The following is a 17,035-nucleotide window of genomic DNA, read 5'->3' as shown; positions in this document are numbered from 1 at the left end:
TATAAAGGCTTCCTTATTTACTCCTATAGTTGAAAAGAGAGTCGGAGCATTTGCTTATAATTTAGTACATTGTTGGCTTATTTTAATGGTACCTTTTGCAGTTAATCTAATCACAAGTTATGAATTCATAGGTGGTCATAACTGCACTGAAAAACAGGAAGAAAATGCAGGATATTGTGCAACAGGAAAGCTTAATCTTCCCATAGAAGAGCTGTCTTGGGTACATATCATCCGCTATCAGAATCACCTAATGAGGTTGAAGAATATTCTCACTCTGACAGGTAAATTGCTTTTTTTTTTCTTTTTATCACTACTTTCATGGCAATATAATCAAACAAAAATAGTATGCTGTAGCATAACATAACACCCTAAAATTTACAAATTAAAAAAAAAATGTATAAAAAAGCAACTGTTTAATAAAATATATGTTTTTTTGCATGGTGCATGACTTAAGTATAGATAAGAAAACATCAGGCCTTTATAGAACCACAAACTCTTTGCAGATGAGGCCCAGACACTGCAACAGTACCATTAATTGTTCCTTGTTCTAGGTCAGCAAATCACTTGTGATACTTTATATCACAATAAGTAGAGTGTAATTCACTTAAAGTGGATGTAAGCCCTTGCATTTACCCAATGAAGTGAACAGCCTCAGATGATACACAGAGATGAGACAAATCTCCCTACATACGTTTTACATGTATATCTGTTGTCTTCAGCTTTCTATTTTCTTTAGAAAGTGTACATCGTGTTAGAATGTTTTCTTCCTGTTTCAGGAATGGGAGGGGAGTCTAGGTATACACTGTGTGTGAGCTGATTGGAGGAAAGGGACACCTCCCCTTCCACATAGGCAGAGAATGAAGAAACTTGCACAGCTGTGCTGTGAATAGACAAACTCTCTGATTATCTGTCTCTAAGTCCCTTCCCTGACACAAACTTTCAGCTGCTTTTATTTTCTTTGTCAGAGAACTTGTCAGAAGTTATCATGCTGATAACAGAGGAATGGAGCAGCAGAAAGACGGGGGACTTAGGACTTTGGAGAGAGATAGGTAAACACTACAGATATATGTGCCCATGGTTTACATCCACTTTAAAGACCTGTCATGCAAAAATTGCACTCTGGACATGGAGGGGGTTATTTTCACTTGCCAGGAAATTCAAGTTGCAATAGCATTTAGCTGTAGTAGGAATATTATCTAAAATAAAACTATTTTCAGATGCCAAGTCTCTTACAGTTCACATCATGGCATAGATAGTGTGTCAAAAACTTCTCAGTGTTCATTTTCCTACAGCTGTCAAACATTTTCGTCTTTTTGGATCACTGTAGAAAAAGCTTAATGTGAAAAAGAACAACCCCATCATCCCCAGCTGAACTATACACAATCCAAGGAGTGTAGCACAATTAATTGCACAATTGTACCTTTCTCAGTTCTAACGTTGACTGCTAAGAATACTGTAGGTGCTATAATCACCTGTATGATGACAGATTCCCTCTTAGTTTTAGGGCTTTTTAAAAATATCCCCCTCCCCCCAAAAAATGTAAATATACAGTAGATATCTCTCCATTTATCTATCCATCTATCTGTAGTGCTACCCCTGTTAAGGCTGTTGATAATATCTGGTTCTTTCCTAATAGTACAGAGGCTGCCCATTACCACAAGCACCAGTCCATGCACACCTGCTCCAATAACTCAGTCTAGGGGATGTCTTTTTGAAATGTATTGCATGAAGAACTTTAAACAGGAGAGGGATTAGGGCATGTATACTCCAAACTATTGCACAGTAAACAGTAGGAGACTCTTCTATAGGCTTACACTCCAGGATTCTGCTGAGAACAGGGGAATGGCCAGTAGTCTGAGACCCTGTGAGGGCCATCTCAGCCCAAGGTATCTCTGGTACTTATATCCAAAGTTAGACACAGTCCAGTGAGGGAGACAGTCCTTCTCCAGACCCAATCCCTATGGTGAAGTCCTACAGCCAGCTCCTCTGGGAGATCACTCCATGCCCTCAACCCTGACAGTTGAGGCCTCGAAAAAAGCTACACAGTCCACAGGCTACCTCAGAAGGGGCAGCAGCCCCCTATAAGGCTTGGAACCCTCCTGGCAAGAGATGACATTCTCTCCAGGGCTTCAGACTATTTATTAACTCCCCGGTCATCTTCTTGAGAAAGGCCATGATAAATATTCAGACTGGTCATTTGAATCTCCCTCCCTATGATCAAGAAGCTTCTTCCAGAGGCAGGGGAACTCTGAACAGACCAGAACAAACAATCACTTGCTTTGACTACAGAACGAGACAAAAACTAGCTAGGAGGGTGCTACGTCTATCTATCTATCTATCTATCTATCTATCTATCTATCTATCTATCTATCTATCTATCTATCTATCTATCTATCTATCTATCTATCTATCTATCTATCTATCTATCTATCTATCTATCTATCTATCATTATTATTCAGGATTTATATAGTCAGTGGAGTCAGAGGACCTTTCTCATTAGTGCCTACAATCTAAGAGGGAGGATCAAGTAATACAAAAGGTATTAACTGTGGGGATGAGCTGATGGAGAAAGTAAAAAACAGTATTTTTAGTTAGAAGCAAGATAGGCTTCTTTAAAAAGAAGGGTTTTTAAGGGATCTAAAGATGGATAGATTAGGAGATAGTCTGACAGATTGGAGAAGAGAGTTCCAAAGGATGGGAGAAGCTCAGGAGAAATCCTGGAGGTGAGCATGGGAGGGGGTGACAAGGGAGCTAGAGAGCAGGAGGTCTTGGGAGGACCAAAGAGAGCAGCTTTGTTGATATTTTGAGACCAAGCTAGTGATGTAGCAGGGGACAGAGTTTGAGATGGCATTGTAAGTTATGGGTAATACTTTGAAATGTATTCCTTGGGTGAGCGGAAGCCAGTGGAGGGATTGGCAGAGAGGGGTGGAGGACACTGAATGGTTGGAAAGGTGGATGAGTTTGGCAGCAGCATTCATGATGGACTGAAGTGGGGATAGCCTATGTAAAGGTTATCCAGTGAAGAGGGAGTTGCAGTAGTCAAGGCGAGAGATAACCATGGAGAGAATTAGAAGCTTAGTGGTGTCAATAGTTAAGCATGGGCATATTCTGGAGATGTTGTGGAGGTGGCATAATTTGAACAGGGATGTGAGCCTGAAAGGACAGTTCAGAGTCCAGGGTTACCCCTAGCATCCTGGCATGTGGGGACAGACAGTTGTGCCATTGATGTTGACAGAGAAGTCAGGGGGAAGGAGCACATGGGGGAGGAAATATTATCAGCTTGATTTTGGATAGATTGAGTTTGAAGAAGTGGTGTGACACCTAGGCTGATATATCTGTTAGTAAATAAGTGATACCTGTAGAAACTGATGGGGTTTCTGACTTTTTTAAAGTTCTATGCAGACCCATGGAAACAGCACTGAGTCAGTCACACAAGTAGTACTACCATGAAAGGCTTGAAATTTAGAACTAAATTAAACCCCTTTGAATAAAACATTAGTATATTATTCTAAAGTAAGCTATACAAATATATCAAGTATAACCAAGTATTTTGCTAAAATTTAAATAAAAAATGCCGTAGGCTCCCCCTCAAAATCCATACCAGACCCTTATTGAGCATTTAGCCTGGCAGGTCAGGAAAGGGGGAGGACGAGTGGTCGAGGTCTGCGGGCGGGGGGCTTATCAGGATCTGGAAGTCCCCTTTAACAAGAGGGCCCCCAGATCCTGCCCCCCCATGTGAATGGGTATGGGGTGCATAATTCCCCTACCCATTCACCAAAAAAAAAGTGTCAAAAAGTAAGAAACACAGGAAATAGTGTCCCTCGGTGTAAATTCATCGTCAAGCATGACGCCCGCTGGACCCGAAAAAATAGAAAAAATAAAAAACACTTCTGCCTCTTGGGAAGCCTCCCGCCGTCTGCCTGATCTGCGCTTTGACAGTTCTTAAATAGGCGAGGGGCGGGGCCACCCTGCTATGTCACCCGATGGCACCCCCCTTCTGATGTCACGTAATACTTAGGGGGACCCCACGCATGTTTTTCTTTTTTTAATTTTGGCATGGAGTTCCCCTTAAAATCATTACCAGACCCAAAGGGGATTTTGGGGGGGGGGGAACCCCACTCCGTTTTCTTTTTTTTTTTTGGCATGGAGTTCCCCTTAAAATCTGTACCTGGTATAGATTTTGGGGGGGACCCCATGCCATTTTTTTTTATTCTGTCATAGGGTTCCCCTTCACCACTTAAATAGATGGCACTTTCACCCCCTTCCTGCCCAGACCAATTTTCAGCTTTCAGTGCTCATTGGCATCTATGGAAAATCTTGGACTGCTTGGCATGGCACTGCTCCCTGTCTTTAACATTGGCGTCTATGGGAAATCTTGGACTGCTTGGAATGGCACTGCTCCCTATCTTTAACAATGGCGTCTATGGGAAATCTTGGTCAGCTTGACATGACACTGCTCCTGAACCATAAGTGACAGGGGCACCAAACTTGGGATGCACCGAGAGGGGACCCAGGTCTACAACAATAACTGATTTTGGGGTCGGCCAGCTTTCCTAGATAATCAGTTATGCCTCTAAATGACTATTGCAATGTAGTACATGCATTGAGAATTGAAAAAAGGTATTGCTTCACTTTAAGTACATTTTCTTTTTACATACATGCTCGAATCCCTTCGTGTAATAAAAGTGGGGTATGCCTGTACACTACATTGACTTCAGTAAACTGACTGAACACACTATCCACTAACTACCTGCCTAATCTCCATTATGACACACTATCCACTAACTACATGCCTAATCTCCATTGTCACACACTCTACATGGCTGCCTTGTAAGCAACAGCCTTACAGTGCCTTGCAAAAGTATTCGGCCCCCTTGAACTTTGCGACCTTTTTGCCACATTTCAAGCTTCAAACATAAAGATATAAAACTGTAAATTTTGTGAAGAACCAACAACAAGTGGGACACAATCATAAAGTGGAACGAAATTTATTGGATATTTCAAACTTTGTTAACAAATAAAAAACTGAAAAATTGGGCGTGCAAAATTATTCAGCCCCTTTACTTTCAGTGCAGCAAACTCTCTCCAGAAGTTCAGTGAGGATCTATGAATGATCCAATGTTGACCTAAATGACTAATGATGATAAATAGAATCCACCTGTGTGTAATCAAGTCTCCGTATAAATGCACCTGTACTGTGATAGTCTCAGAGGTCAGTTTAAAGCGCAGAGAGCATCATGAAGAACAAGGAACACACCAGGCAGGTCCGAGATACTGTTGTGGAGAAGTTTAAATCCGGATTTGGATACAAAAAGATTTCCCAAGCTTTAAACATCCCAAGGAGCACTGTGCAAGCGATAATATTGAAATGGAAGGAGTATCAGACCACTGCAAATCTACGAAGACCTGGCCGTCCCTCTAAACTTTCAGCTCATACAAGGAGAAGACTGATCAGAGATGCAGCCAAGAGGCCCATGATCACTCTGGATAAACTGCAGAGATCTACAGCTGAGGTGGGAGACTCTGTCCATAGGACAACAATCAGTCGTATACTGCACAAATCTGGCCTTTATGGAAGAGTGGCAAGAAGAAAGCCATTTCTTAAAGATATCCATAAAAAGTGTTGTTTAAAGTTTGCCACAAGCCACCTGGGAGACACACCAAACATGTGGAAGAAGGTGCTCTGGTCAGATGAAACCAAAATCAAACTTTTTGGCAACAATGCAAAACATTATGATTGGCCTAAAAGCAACACAGCTCATCACCCTGAACACACCATCCCCACTGTCAAACATGGTGGTGGCAGCATCATGGTTTGGGCCTGCTTTTCTTCAGCAAGGACAGGGAAGATGGTAAAATTGATGGGAAGATGGATGGAGCCAAATACAGGACCATTCTGGAAGAAAACCTGATGGAGTCTGCAAAAGACCTGAGACTGGGACGGAGATTTGTCTTCCAACAAGACAATGATCCAAAACATAAAGCAAAATCTACAATGGAATGTTTCACAAATAAACATATCCAGGTGTTAGAATGGCCAAGTCAAAGTCCAGACCTGAATCCAATCACGAATCTGTGGAAAGAACTGAAAACTGCTGTTCACAAACGCTCTCCATCCAACCTCACTGAGCTTGAGCTGTTTTGCAAGGAGGAATGGGCAAAAATTTTAGTCTCTCGATGTGCAAAACTGAGACATACCCCAAGCCACTTACAGCTGTAATCGCAGCAAAAGGTGGTGCTACAAAGTATTAACTTAAGGGGGCTGAATAATTTTGCACGCCCAATTTTTCAGTTTTTTATTTCTTAAAAAAGTTTGAAATATCCAATTAATTTAGTTCCACTTCATGATTTGTCCCACTTGTTTAACTGTGTAACTAAAATTTGCAGTTTTATATCTTTATGTTTGAAGCCTGAAATGTGGCAAAAGTTCAAGGGGGCCGAATAATTTCGCAAGGCACTGTATGTAGTGTGGGTTGTGGGGCACTCTGCCTTTGGCCAATCATGGCTCTCACAGTACATTGTGCTGTGATTGGCGAAAGCATACAGGTCAGGTGCATGCTTTCGCCAATCATCAGCAATCAATGCACTGCAAGAGCGCAGTGCATTATGGAGCACCCATCGGTGGGCAAACTTCCCACCAAGCGCCCCATTTGTTCGTGTGTTCAGCGAACACACAAACAGCTGCTGTTCAAATCGAACCTATGTTTGACTCGAACACACAGCCCATCCCTAATTTAGAGCTTAGCTTTGTTTGCTGGGATTATACATATAATATGCTAGGGAGGAACCTGGCAGTTAGAAGGATGGGTAATAAGAAGCATGGGTACCATTTTTATAAAAATATTAGTATTTAGCAATTTTCTTTTTTTTTTTCCCCTGAGCTCCTCATTATTTTTAACCAAAACTCTATAAATAATGAATCATGTTCTCACAAGTCAGACATATGATGGACTGTAGGCATGACAGTACACATGATGATGTTGGGTATACCTGAGCACACTAATTTCAAAGAAATATGCAATTTCTGAACTTCTAATTGTTATTTAAACAACTGACATGTTTATTGCACCTACTGAAATCACACTCTACGTAATTTAAAAATAATGAAAAACCTTTTTTTGCAGGTTTTTCAGAGAAAAACGATGGGAAATTGTCTACTGGCAACACAATGTACACGTCTGTTTTTGGTAACGGGGTTACAGTTCGCTATGCAGGGATGCACTTGTTCCTCAAGAAGTATCTTTATTCTTACTCCACCTGCTGTGTGATTGACTTCCCTGCAGAACTTCTCTGGGGACTGGAACACAAGTCAACAGTATTTCACATTCCATCTAAGGTATAGGAAATTATATTACCACACTGAACAACTTTACTGATTTCATTCAAAGAAAATATGTAATTGTGTTCTAAGTAGATTTAGACTTCTAAGCATTAAAGTGAACAATTAGGACTTCACATTAGATGTCATGAATGTGCTATGTACTCTTATAATATATTTTATCCAGCAAACTTTTATCCATGTTGTAATTTTATGTAAAATAGTGATATATAATGCCAAATCTGTTTGGGTTGCTTTGATTAAAGGACATTGAACTAACATTAGGACAAACATTAGGACATAAATTGAAGCTTAGATTATATACTGTGTGTTAACAAATATGCCAAACATACAAACATCCCTGGTGAAGCAACTACATCTAATTTACTAAAAGAACAAGGGGGGCTTTTGAGGTACGCTGTCATTTTATAAACACTATATACTTATTATGTATAAAGAATTTTATGGCAACAGCGCAAAGTGATGATAGGTTGCAAGCACAATGTGACAAACTCACCCTAATATGTGTATAAATCAGTACTGCACGAATACTTAATGAGCTCTAAATGAAATATATTAATACAAAATATATAAAATATGTTAAAAAAATATCAAAAAATTACTGGACTGGAGGGTTACCATTTCTGTATCCACTACTAAGCACCTTGCTGGGTCCTGGTATAAAAAAATTTGTGTGTTGTGACCCTTGTAATCAGGGTCCTAAACCATACCCTTGAGGGGATGGTTTTGGTCATTCATCTGGGAGTTCACTATTATATTAAGTTTTTGATTCCTTGGACTTTTTTTTTTGCACAAGACTGTTTTGATTTCAGACTATTTGAATATTACAATGCACCATTTATTTCACGTTTGGTTGATGGAACTAATATATATTTGAGCAAATTTTTTATTTTTTTTTCATATATTTGTGTTATCATATTGCATCGACAGTTCGTTAAGCTATGTAAACAGTATACTGTACTTATTAATTGCTTTAAATATCATAAAGATGAATACAAATAAAACTATATATATATATATATATATATATATATATATATATATATATATTAAAATATCAACATGTTACAGATCACATATCATACAATCACTTACATTTTCTGTAAAATTAGAACTTACAACCACTGATATATATTATACATATGAATTATATACTGTTTATTTAATTGCCCCCTAGCAAGCTGCCTCAATGCACTGCTCCAGATCTGCTTGGAAAACACTGAGGGTTATACTGTATGTATGTATATATATATATATATATATATATATATATATATATATATATACACACATACAACATACACAGTTTAACCCTTTATATACAATGAGGGAAAAAAGTATTTGAACACCTGCTGATTTTGTATGTTTGCCCACTGCCAAAGAAATGATCAGGCTATAATTTTAATGGTAGGTTTAACAATGAGAAACAGAATAACAACAAAAATATCTAGAAAAACACATTTTAAAAAATTTTCTGGCCCCCAGGTGTCCTCTATGCAGGTAACGACCTGAGATTAGGAGCAATCTCTTAAAGGGAGAGCTCCTAATCTCAGCTTGTTTTCTGTATAAAAGACACCTATCCACAGAAGCAATCAATCAATTAATCAGATTCCAATCTCTCCACCATGGCCAAGGCCAAAGAGCTGTCCAAGGATGTCAGGGACAAGATTGTAGACCTACACAAGGCTGGAATGGGCTACAAGACCATCGCCAAGCAGCTTGGTGAGATGGTGACAATAGTTGGTGCGATTATTCGCAAATGGGAGAAACAGAAAATAACTGTCAATCTACCTCAGTCTGGGGCTCCATTCAAGATCTCACCTCGTGGAATTTAAATCATCATGAGAACGGTGAGGATTCAGCCCGGAACTACACAGGAAAATCTTGTCAATGATCTCAATGCAGCTAGGACCATAGTCACCAACAAAACAATTGGTAACGCACCACGCCGTGAAGGAATAAAATCCTGCATCGCCCCACAAGGAGGGTGATTAAACAGAATCTGTGCCTACTCGCTGTATACACGAGCACACACATACCACAATCCTAATAACTATGCCACGGGCAACAGTTTTATAGACACATATAAACCTCAGAATGAATGATAATTAAAAAAAATTAAACGTTTCCATCACATATGCTTTACTTAGCACAGAAACTGATTACTTTGTCCGACTGAGCCTTCATTAAAACCTGCAACTGTTGGGACAATAAACACCTTGGTCAGGACTCTAATGTACAATATACTGTGTAGAGTGCAGGGGTCAGGAGGAGTAAGTACCATACAAAACAACATAATATATGTTACAACATAATATATAGAGTAGAGGGGTCATGAGTAAAGCTGGCCATACATGGTTCAGCATTTTTCATTCAGGCAGCCAGCTGAAGAAAATAAACTGAATACATTTTCCCATTCACACATTCAAGGTGGATAGGGAAATCCTTCCTGCTTTGTCTTTTTATTCTGACAGCGGGATTCCCCCACTGTCAGAATACACTGATTAGCATTGCAGTCACTGGCTGCTTGTGCTGATCGAATACTGCAGGACTGTTAATCAGAAGCCAATCTAACAGACAAAACAACATATGGAGTGCCGCAGTTAGGCCAAGCCCCCCTGTTCAAATGAAATTCCCCCCTTGCATCAAAAATTCCCAACCCCCCTCTTTATCAAAAATTCCCAAGACCCCCCCTTATGTCCCCAGAGTCACCCCCTTACATCAGGGTCCCCAGAGTCACCCTCCCCTCTTATTACAGGGTCTTCAGAGCCACCTTCCTTTACATCAAGGTCCCCTGAGCCCCCACTTACATTAGGGTCCCCTGAGCCACCCTCCCGTGCATCAGGGTCCCCAGAGCCCCTTACCTTACATCAAGGTCCCTTGAGCCCCTGCCTTACATTAGGGTCCCCATAGCCCCCCTCATTACATCAGGGTCCCCAGAGCCCCCCTCATTACATCAGGGTCCCTAGAGCCCCCCTTATTACATCAGGGTCCCCAGAGAGCCCCACCTTACATTAGGGTCCTCAGAGAGCCCCCCCACTTACATCAGGGTCCCCAGAGTGCCCCTCATACATCAGGGTCCCCAGAGTGCCTCCCCTCATATCAGGGTCCCCATAAAGCACCCCTTACATTAGAGTCCCCAGAGAGCCCCCCTTACATCAGAGTCCCCAGAGCCCCCCTCATTACATGAGAGTCCACAGAGAGCCCCCCTTACATCAGGGTCCTAAGAGAGCCCCCCTATATCAGGGCCACTAGAGAGCCCTTACATCAGAGTACCCAGATCCCCCCTTACATCAGGATCCCCATAGAGTCCCCCTTACATCAGGGTCCCCAGAGAACCCCCCCACTTACATCAGGGTCCCTAGAGCCTCCCTTATTACATCAGGATCCCAGGGAGTCCTCCTTACATCAGGGTCCCCAGAGCACCTCTTATTACATTGGGTTCCCAGAGAGCCCCCCTAACATCACGGTCCCCAGAGAGCCCCCCTTAAATCAGAGTCCCCGTTGTTACATCGGGATCCCTAGAGAGCCCCCTCCTTTTATCAGGATCCCCAGAGAGCCCCCCCCCTTACATCAGGGGAACCAGAGAGCCCCCACTTACATCAGGGTCCCTAAAGCTCCCCTCATCACATCAGGGTCCCCTGAGAGCCCCCCCTCACATCAGGATCCCCAGAGCCCTCCTCTTTACACCAGGGTCCCCAGAGAGCCCCCCCCCTTACATTAGGGTCCCCATAGAGCCTCCCTCCTTACATCAGTGTCCTCAGAGTCCCCCTCATTACAACAGGGTCCCCAGAGCTGCTCCTCCTCTATCAATAAATATGAGCCTCCTGAAGTACCTTACCTTCTTTAAATTCACAATGTGTGAAGCACAGGGAAGGCGGGGCACTGCCAGCAGCCATGTCTAAAGAAGAAGTTCCATGCTGGGAGTGGAGTCAGACAAACTATGTGGTTGGTTGGTTGGTTGATAGCAACCAACCACTGATAGCTGCAGGAGTGAGCCAGGAGGTGTGGCAGCAGCCAGAGCCCTGGAGAAAGAAGTTCCTTTCCCTGCTGAATTTCGGGGGGCAGAGTCATATTAACCACGTGGTTGGTTGCTAGATGCTGGGTGGTCCTAGCAACCAACCACTGCTGGCCTGGCATGAACAAACAAACAAATTCTCCTGCGCTCCACAGAGATGTGGCGGCGATAGGTCTCTATGGCTCTGGGTATACACGCAGATTTTGCTGCCCTCCAGGGGCAGGGGAAACCTGATTGGAACACTGTATAAAGAACAAAAAGATGGCACACCAACCTTGTGCATTACCCAAATGGAGTTTAAAATTAAAATTAAAATTAGTTAAAATTAAAATGAAATAAGAAAAATACACTCACAAACAAAAAGATTGGTGAAAGCATATTGATCCAAAATGGATCCAAAAGCAACCAGGTCCTCAGGACAGTGTCCAGCACACCAGAGGACCCTCCAAATAGCTGGCACATTTCGAGGGGAAATCCCCTCTTCTTCAGAGCAGTGGTGAGCAGGAGCTGGGACTGCAGTGGCGGGAGTACGGCACCGCTGAACCCGGTAAAAAAAAGTGTGGGTAATATTTTCTCGGGGGGGGGGGGGGGGATGTTGGATCTGCCCCTGGTCTGAAGTAATGAACATCTGAATGATTCAGTGGAGAACCGGATGAAAGTGTTGTGGGCAGATGAGACCAAAATCAAGCTCTTTGGCATAAACGCATAAACTCAACTCACTGTGTTTGGAGTAGGAGGAATGCTGCCTATGACCCTAAGAACACCATCCCAACAGTCAAACATGGAGGTGGATTAATTATGTTTTGGGGGTGTTTTTCTGCTAAGGGGACAGGACAACTACACCGCAAAAAAGGGACGATAAACGGGGCAATGTAAATCTTGGGAGAGAACCTCCTTCCCTCAGCCAGGGCACTGAAAATGGGTCGTGGATGGGTATTCCAGCATGACAATAACCCAGAACACCAGCAACAAAGGAGTGGCTCAAGAATAAGCACATTAAGGTCCTGGTGTAGCCCAGCCAGTCTCCAGACCCTAATTTCATAGAAAATTTGTGGAAGGAGCTGAAGGTTCGAGCTACCAAATGTCAGCCTCAAAACCTTGGAGAAACCTTGGAGAGGATCTACAAAGAGTGGGACAAAATCCCTCCTGTGCAAACCTGATAGCCAACTACAAGAAACGTCTGACCACTGTGATTGCCAACAAGGGTTTTGCCACCAAGTACTAAGTCATGTTTTGCGAAGGGGTCAAATAAATACTTATTTCACTCATTAAAATTTAGATCAATTTATAACTTTTTTTAAATGCGTTTTCCTGGATATTTTTCTTGTTATTCTGTCTCTCATTGTTAAAATAAACCTACCATTAAAACTATAGACTAGACTGATCATTTCTTTGGCAGTGGGCAAACTTACAAAATCAGCAGGGGATACTTTTTTCCCTCACTGTATATTTATATATATATATATATATATATATATATATATATATACACACACACACATATACATATACACACACACATACACACTCTCTAAAAGGATTTCCATTTATTTATCAACATGAAGACAAAGGGAAGTCAATCAGATTTTTTTTTTTTTTTTACAATGATGTGATTAGTGATTTGACATCTAATTGGTTGCTTTAGGTTACTGCAGTTGCACATCATTATTGCCTTTCAAACTAGCCAACTAGAATGCATAACCTAGCAGCAGGAAATCTGGGCACTGAAATGATGTACATTATGTAGCTTGGGTGTAAAATGTCAGTGAAGTTATTTTAATAAGAATAGATTTGTACCTTTTCAAGTTTCATATTTTCCAACTCAGAATTGCAGAAAAAAATTATTGTGGAATAAACAGAATTATTTAAAAAAAAAAAAAAAAACCTAGAGCAACCATTTTTCTTAATGATTCAACTAAATGTCATCGCTCTCCTAATAAATCAGTGTTTTTTTAAATTATTACAGTGTTTACATAAATCTTGGAATTTATTTTCCTAGAGAAAATGTTGTTACCTTAGAAACTACCAAGTAATTAAGCTTTTTTTTTTTCCACTTGCTGTGTGCTTGCGAAACATCATTTTGTGTTTAAAGCAATTAAATGACATGTGAATGCTAACTAAAATATACACACTGTCTTCTGCTCTGAGAGTTGCAATTTCCTAAATGCCAGCAATGACCTTACCATCTGTTTCCTTAAATGGGGGTGCCAGCTGAATCAGTGGGAAGCCTTAACATTTATAGTCTTGCAGATCTGACTTTCTTTATGCGGCATATAAAGCTCATCTTTATAACAGATGAAAATCGACCCTTGTCTGCTATACGGCTTCATAATATCAGTTAATATATGTTGCTAATGTAGAAACTACACGAGGTTATAAGAAAAAAACTGCAGCTTGGCTCTGTTTTAATGCAGGTTATCTAGCTTTTGTACCATCTTGGCAGTAGTAACGTTTTCACATTGACCTCCTTAAATAGCTGGCTTAAATCGCAGGAATTATGTGATAGGAATAAACACGAGTTTGCATACTGTACAACTTGCTTGGCTGCTTACAGCTCAGATAATCAGCCCGTTCTAGCATTATCACTGGACTGCTGTTCACAATTTACCCAACATGCTGTCAGTAGAAAAAAGGCATTATGTGTATTGAATATATGTCACTCTTGCATGGTAAAAAGCTTGTTACCTCTATATCTACGTTAACATGTTGTCACCATAGCTTTTCCTATCTACTTGTGATCTCTTGCAAGCCCTTAGCTAGATTATAGTGCTAATGAATAGCCATCTTTACATCTATGCATATATAGCACAAAATATTTCCTGCAGTGCCATACAGCTGTAAACATGCGATAACACTTTAATGGGGCTTCAATACAAACGCAGTACTGAAATTCAGTTATGACTTTACTAATCATTAGTAAATCCTGAGATAACATGAAAAAATGTTTAGTGTTGGGTAAGAGCTGAAGATGTTGGTAGCTGAAGCACAATCGTCAGTTGATCTTTTTACTGTGTGCTGAGTCCCATTAACCTGAACAGGCACACAAAATAGGCAAAGTTCACTCATTATACAGTAACATGTTATTTAACATAGTTACATGGTTACTCTTGTTGAAAAAAGACATACGTCCATCCAGTTCAACCCACAGAGAAAACCACACACACACAACCCTAAACCTCCATATCCACAACCCTGTACCCAGAGTTAATCAGGAGGAATGTAAAAAAAAAAAAAAAAAAAAAACAATAAAGCATGATCCAATTTGCTGTAGCGGGGGAGGGGGGATAACTTCCTGATCCCCCAAGAGGCAATCAGATATTACCTATAAATATTAGCAGAGGTGGGAGACTCAGAGTCACATGACTTGACTTAAGTCAGACTTAAGTCACCAGTTTGAGGACTTGAGACTTGCTTGACTAAAATTAATAAAAGACTCGACTTGACTTTGACTTGGTATTCATGACTTGAGACTTGACTTTGACTTGAGACATATGACTCAAAATGACTTTACTTTTTGAAGTTATTAAATATTTGGATTTTCTCAAGATGTGTTAAAGCAATATTTTGACTTGATTTGTGACTTGACCAAATAAATGACTTGACTTGACTTGCTTGACTTCTAGCAGGGACTCGACTTGACTTGCTTGCTTTTCGCCACAGTAACTTGGGACTTGCTTGAGACTTGAAGGTTAAGACTTGAGACTTGCTTGTGACTTGCACATGTGTGACTTACTCCCATGTCTGAATATTAGTATCCAGTTATATTTTTTTGAATTCTGGAAAGAATCCAGGTCTTTTTTTAAACATCTACTGACCTGGCCAGAACAATAGTTATTGTGATTATTAGCAATGTGACTAAATTTCTTCTCCAATTGGCTATCATTACTAAAAATTGGCAAAACACCAGAGCATTCACATGGATTGAATGCCATGTTCATCTATACCTGGAGGTATGGGATAATTTTTTTGTTTCTAGCTGCTCAGCAGACTAGCAGAGGAGTTTAGGAAAGGTGACCATATGTTGCTGAAGAGGGTAATATTAAAGTAAACCTGTTGTCAATGCAAACCTGCGGTTTTACGCTAGCCACTTCCCGCCCGGCCAAGTTATATAAACAGCCAAGCGGGTGCTCTCTAGTTCTTTGTACCCGTACATCCTCCCACTCATGCAGCGCAATCTCTGACACAGTGGATCACAGTTGTTGGTACCGGGCTGATGTGATTGGTCTAGGTACCATGTGATCGTTGTGACCAATCACAGTGATCACATGTCCACTAGTAAACAACTGTCACAGTGATCACATAGTACTGGGCCAATCACAACAGCCCAGTACCTTGTGATAACCTTGGCTAGTCACAGCAATCACAATATTAAACAATGAATCATGAATGAAAGCCATTCATAGTTACATAGGGGTTGATTTACTAAAATTGAAAAGTTTAAAATCTGGTGTAGCTGTGCATTGTAGCCAATCATCCTCTAACTTCAGCTTGTTCAATTAAACTTTGACAAAAAACCTGGAAACTGATTGGTTTCTAAGCAGAGCTGCACCAGATTTTGCACTCCTTAGTTTTAGTAAATCAACTCCATAGTTACATAGTTATTCGGTTTAAAAAAAAAAAAAAAAAAGATACTAGTCAATCCAATTCAACTAACAAAAAAAACACACACACACCATAGAAAACTTCCATTTATGCTATCCTATACCCACAGTTGATCCATGGGACGGAAAAAACCCTACTAAAGCATGATACAATTTGCTCCAAGTGGGGGAAAAAAATCCTTCCTGATCCCCAAGAGGTAATCAGATATTCTTGAGGGAGTCTATTCCACATTTTCACATCTCTTACTGTGAAAACGCCTTTCCATATTTGGAGAATAAATCCTTTTTCCTCTAGACATAAAGAGTGTTCCCTTGTCCTTTGTGATGACCTTAAGGTGAATAACTCTACACCAAGTTCACTATGTGGACCGTTTATATATTTGTACATTATGATAATATCCCCCCTTATTCTCCACTTATCAAGAGAGAATACATTTAGTCCAGCTAATCTTTCCTCATGGCTCAGCTCCTCCATGCCTCTTATCAGTTTGGTTGCCCTTCTCTACACTTTCTCCAGTTCCCCAATATCCTTTTTGTGAACTGGTGCCCAGAACTGAACTGCGTATTCCAAAAGAGGTTTTACTAATGATTTGTACATGGGCAAATTGATGTCTCTCTCTCTCTGGTGGCTTGCAAGCAAATAATGGATTATCTTGATAATTGATCAAGATGTAATAGTTTGCATTTTATAGGATTTCCAGAGAGTGCTGAGGGGAATAATCCAGAACTTTTTCTGAAGATCTGGTTAAAAGAAAACCTACAAAATCTGGAGATTTCTGCTGCCATAACTATTGAGCAAGCACATTGCACTCCACCACAACCTTCTCCTGCGTTCTACACATCCCCAGAAACACTGGGGAGCTCTATTCATACAACAACCATATAACAATTTTCCTAGACTTTTACTCAGAAATACAACACAAGGAAGAATCCTTCATTAGAAGTTAAAACACTATGTTATACCCAGGGAACCGATTGGTGACGTTGGATGTAAGTCCTCCTTCCCCACGCCATCAGAAATTTCTGACTCTTTGGATGGCAGTGGTACTTTACCTCAGTGCTGACACTTAAGAAAA

At 40.7% G+C, this 17,035-nt stretch overlaps 1 protein-coding gene across 1 annotated transcript in view; it reads left to right on the top strand.

The window, feature by feature from the left end:
* Positions 1-17,035, top strand: part of CFAP54 (cilia and flagella associated protein 54) — a 616,124-nt gene that overhangs the window by 560,720 nt on the left and 38,369 nt on the right. Inside the window, exons 63-64 of the mRNA XM_082253561.1 lie at positions 132-281; positions 7,126-7,337. Coding sequence (XP_082109687.1) covers positions 132-281; positions 7,126-7,337 — 362 coding nt within the window. The remainder of the gene's footprint in view (positions 1-131; positions 282-7,125; positions 7,338-17,035) is intronic.

Source organism: Pelophylax lessonae (assembly GCF_965119305.1).
Source record: "Pelophylax lessonae genome assembly, chromosome: 4".
In the NCBI taxonomy this organism is placed as follows: Eukaryota; Metazoa; Chordata; class Amphibia; order Anura; family Ranidae; genus Pelophylax; species Pelophylax lessonae.
This window is presented reverse-complemented; position numbering and strand designations above follow the sequence as displayed.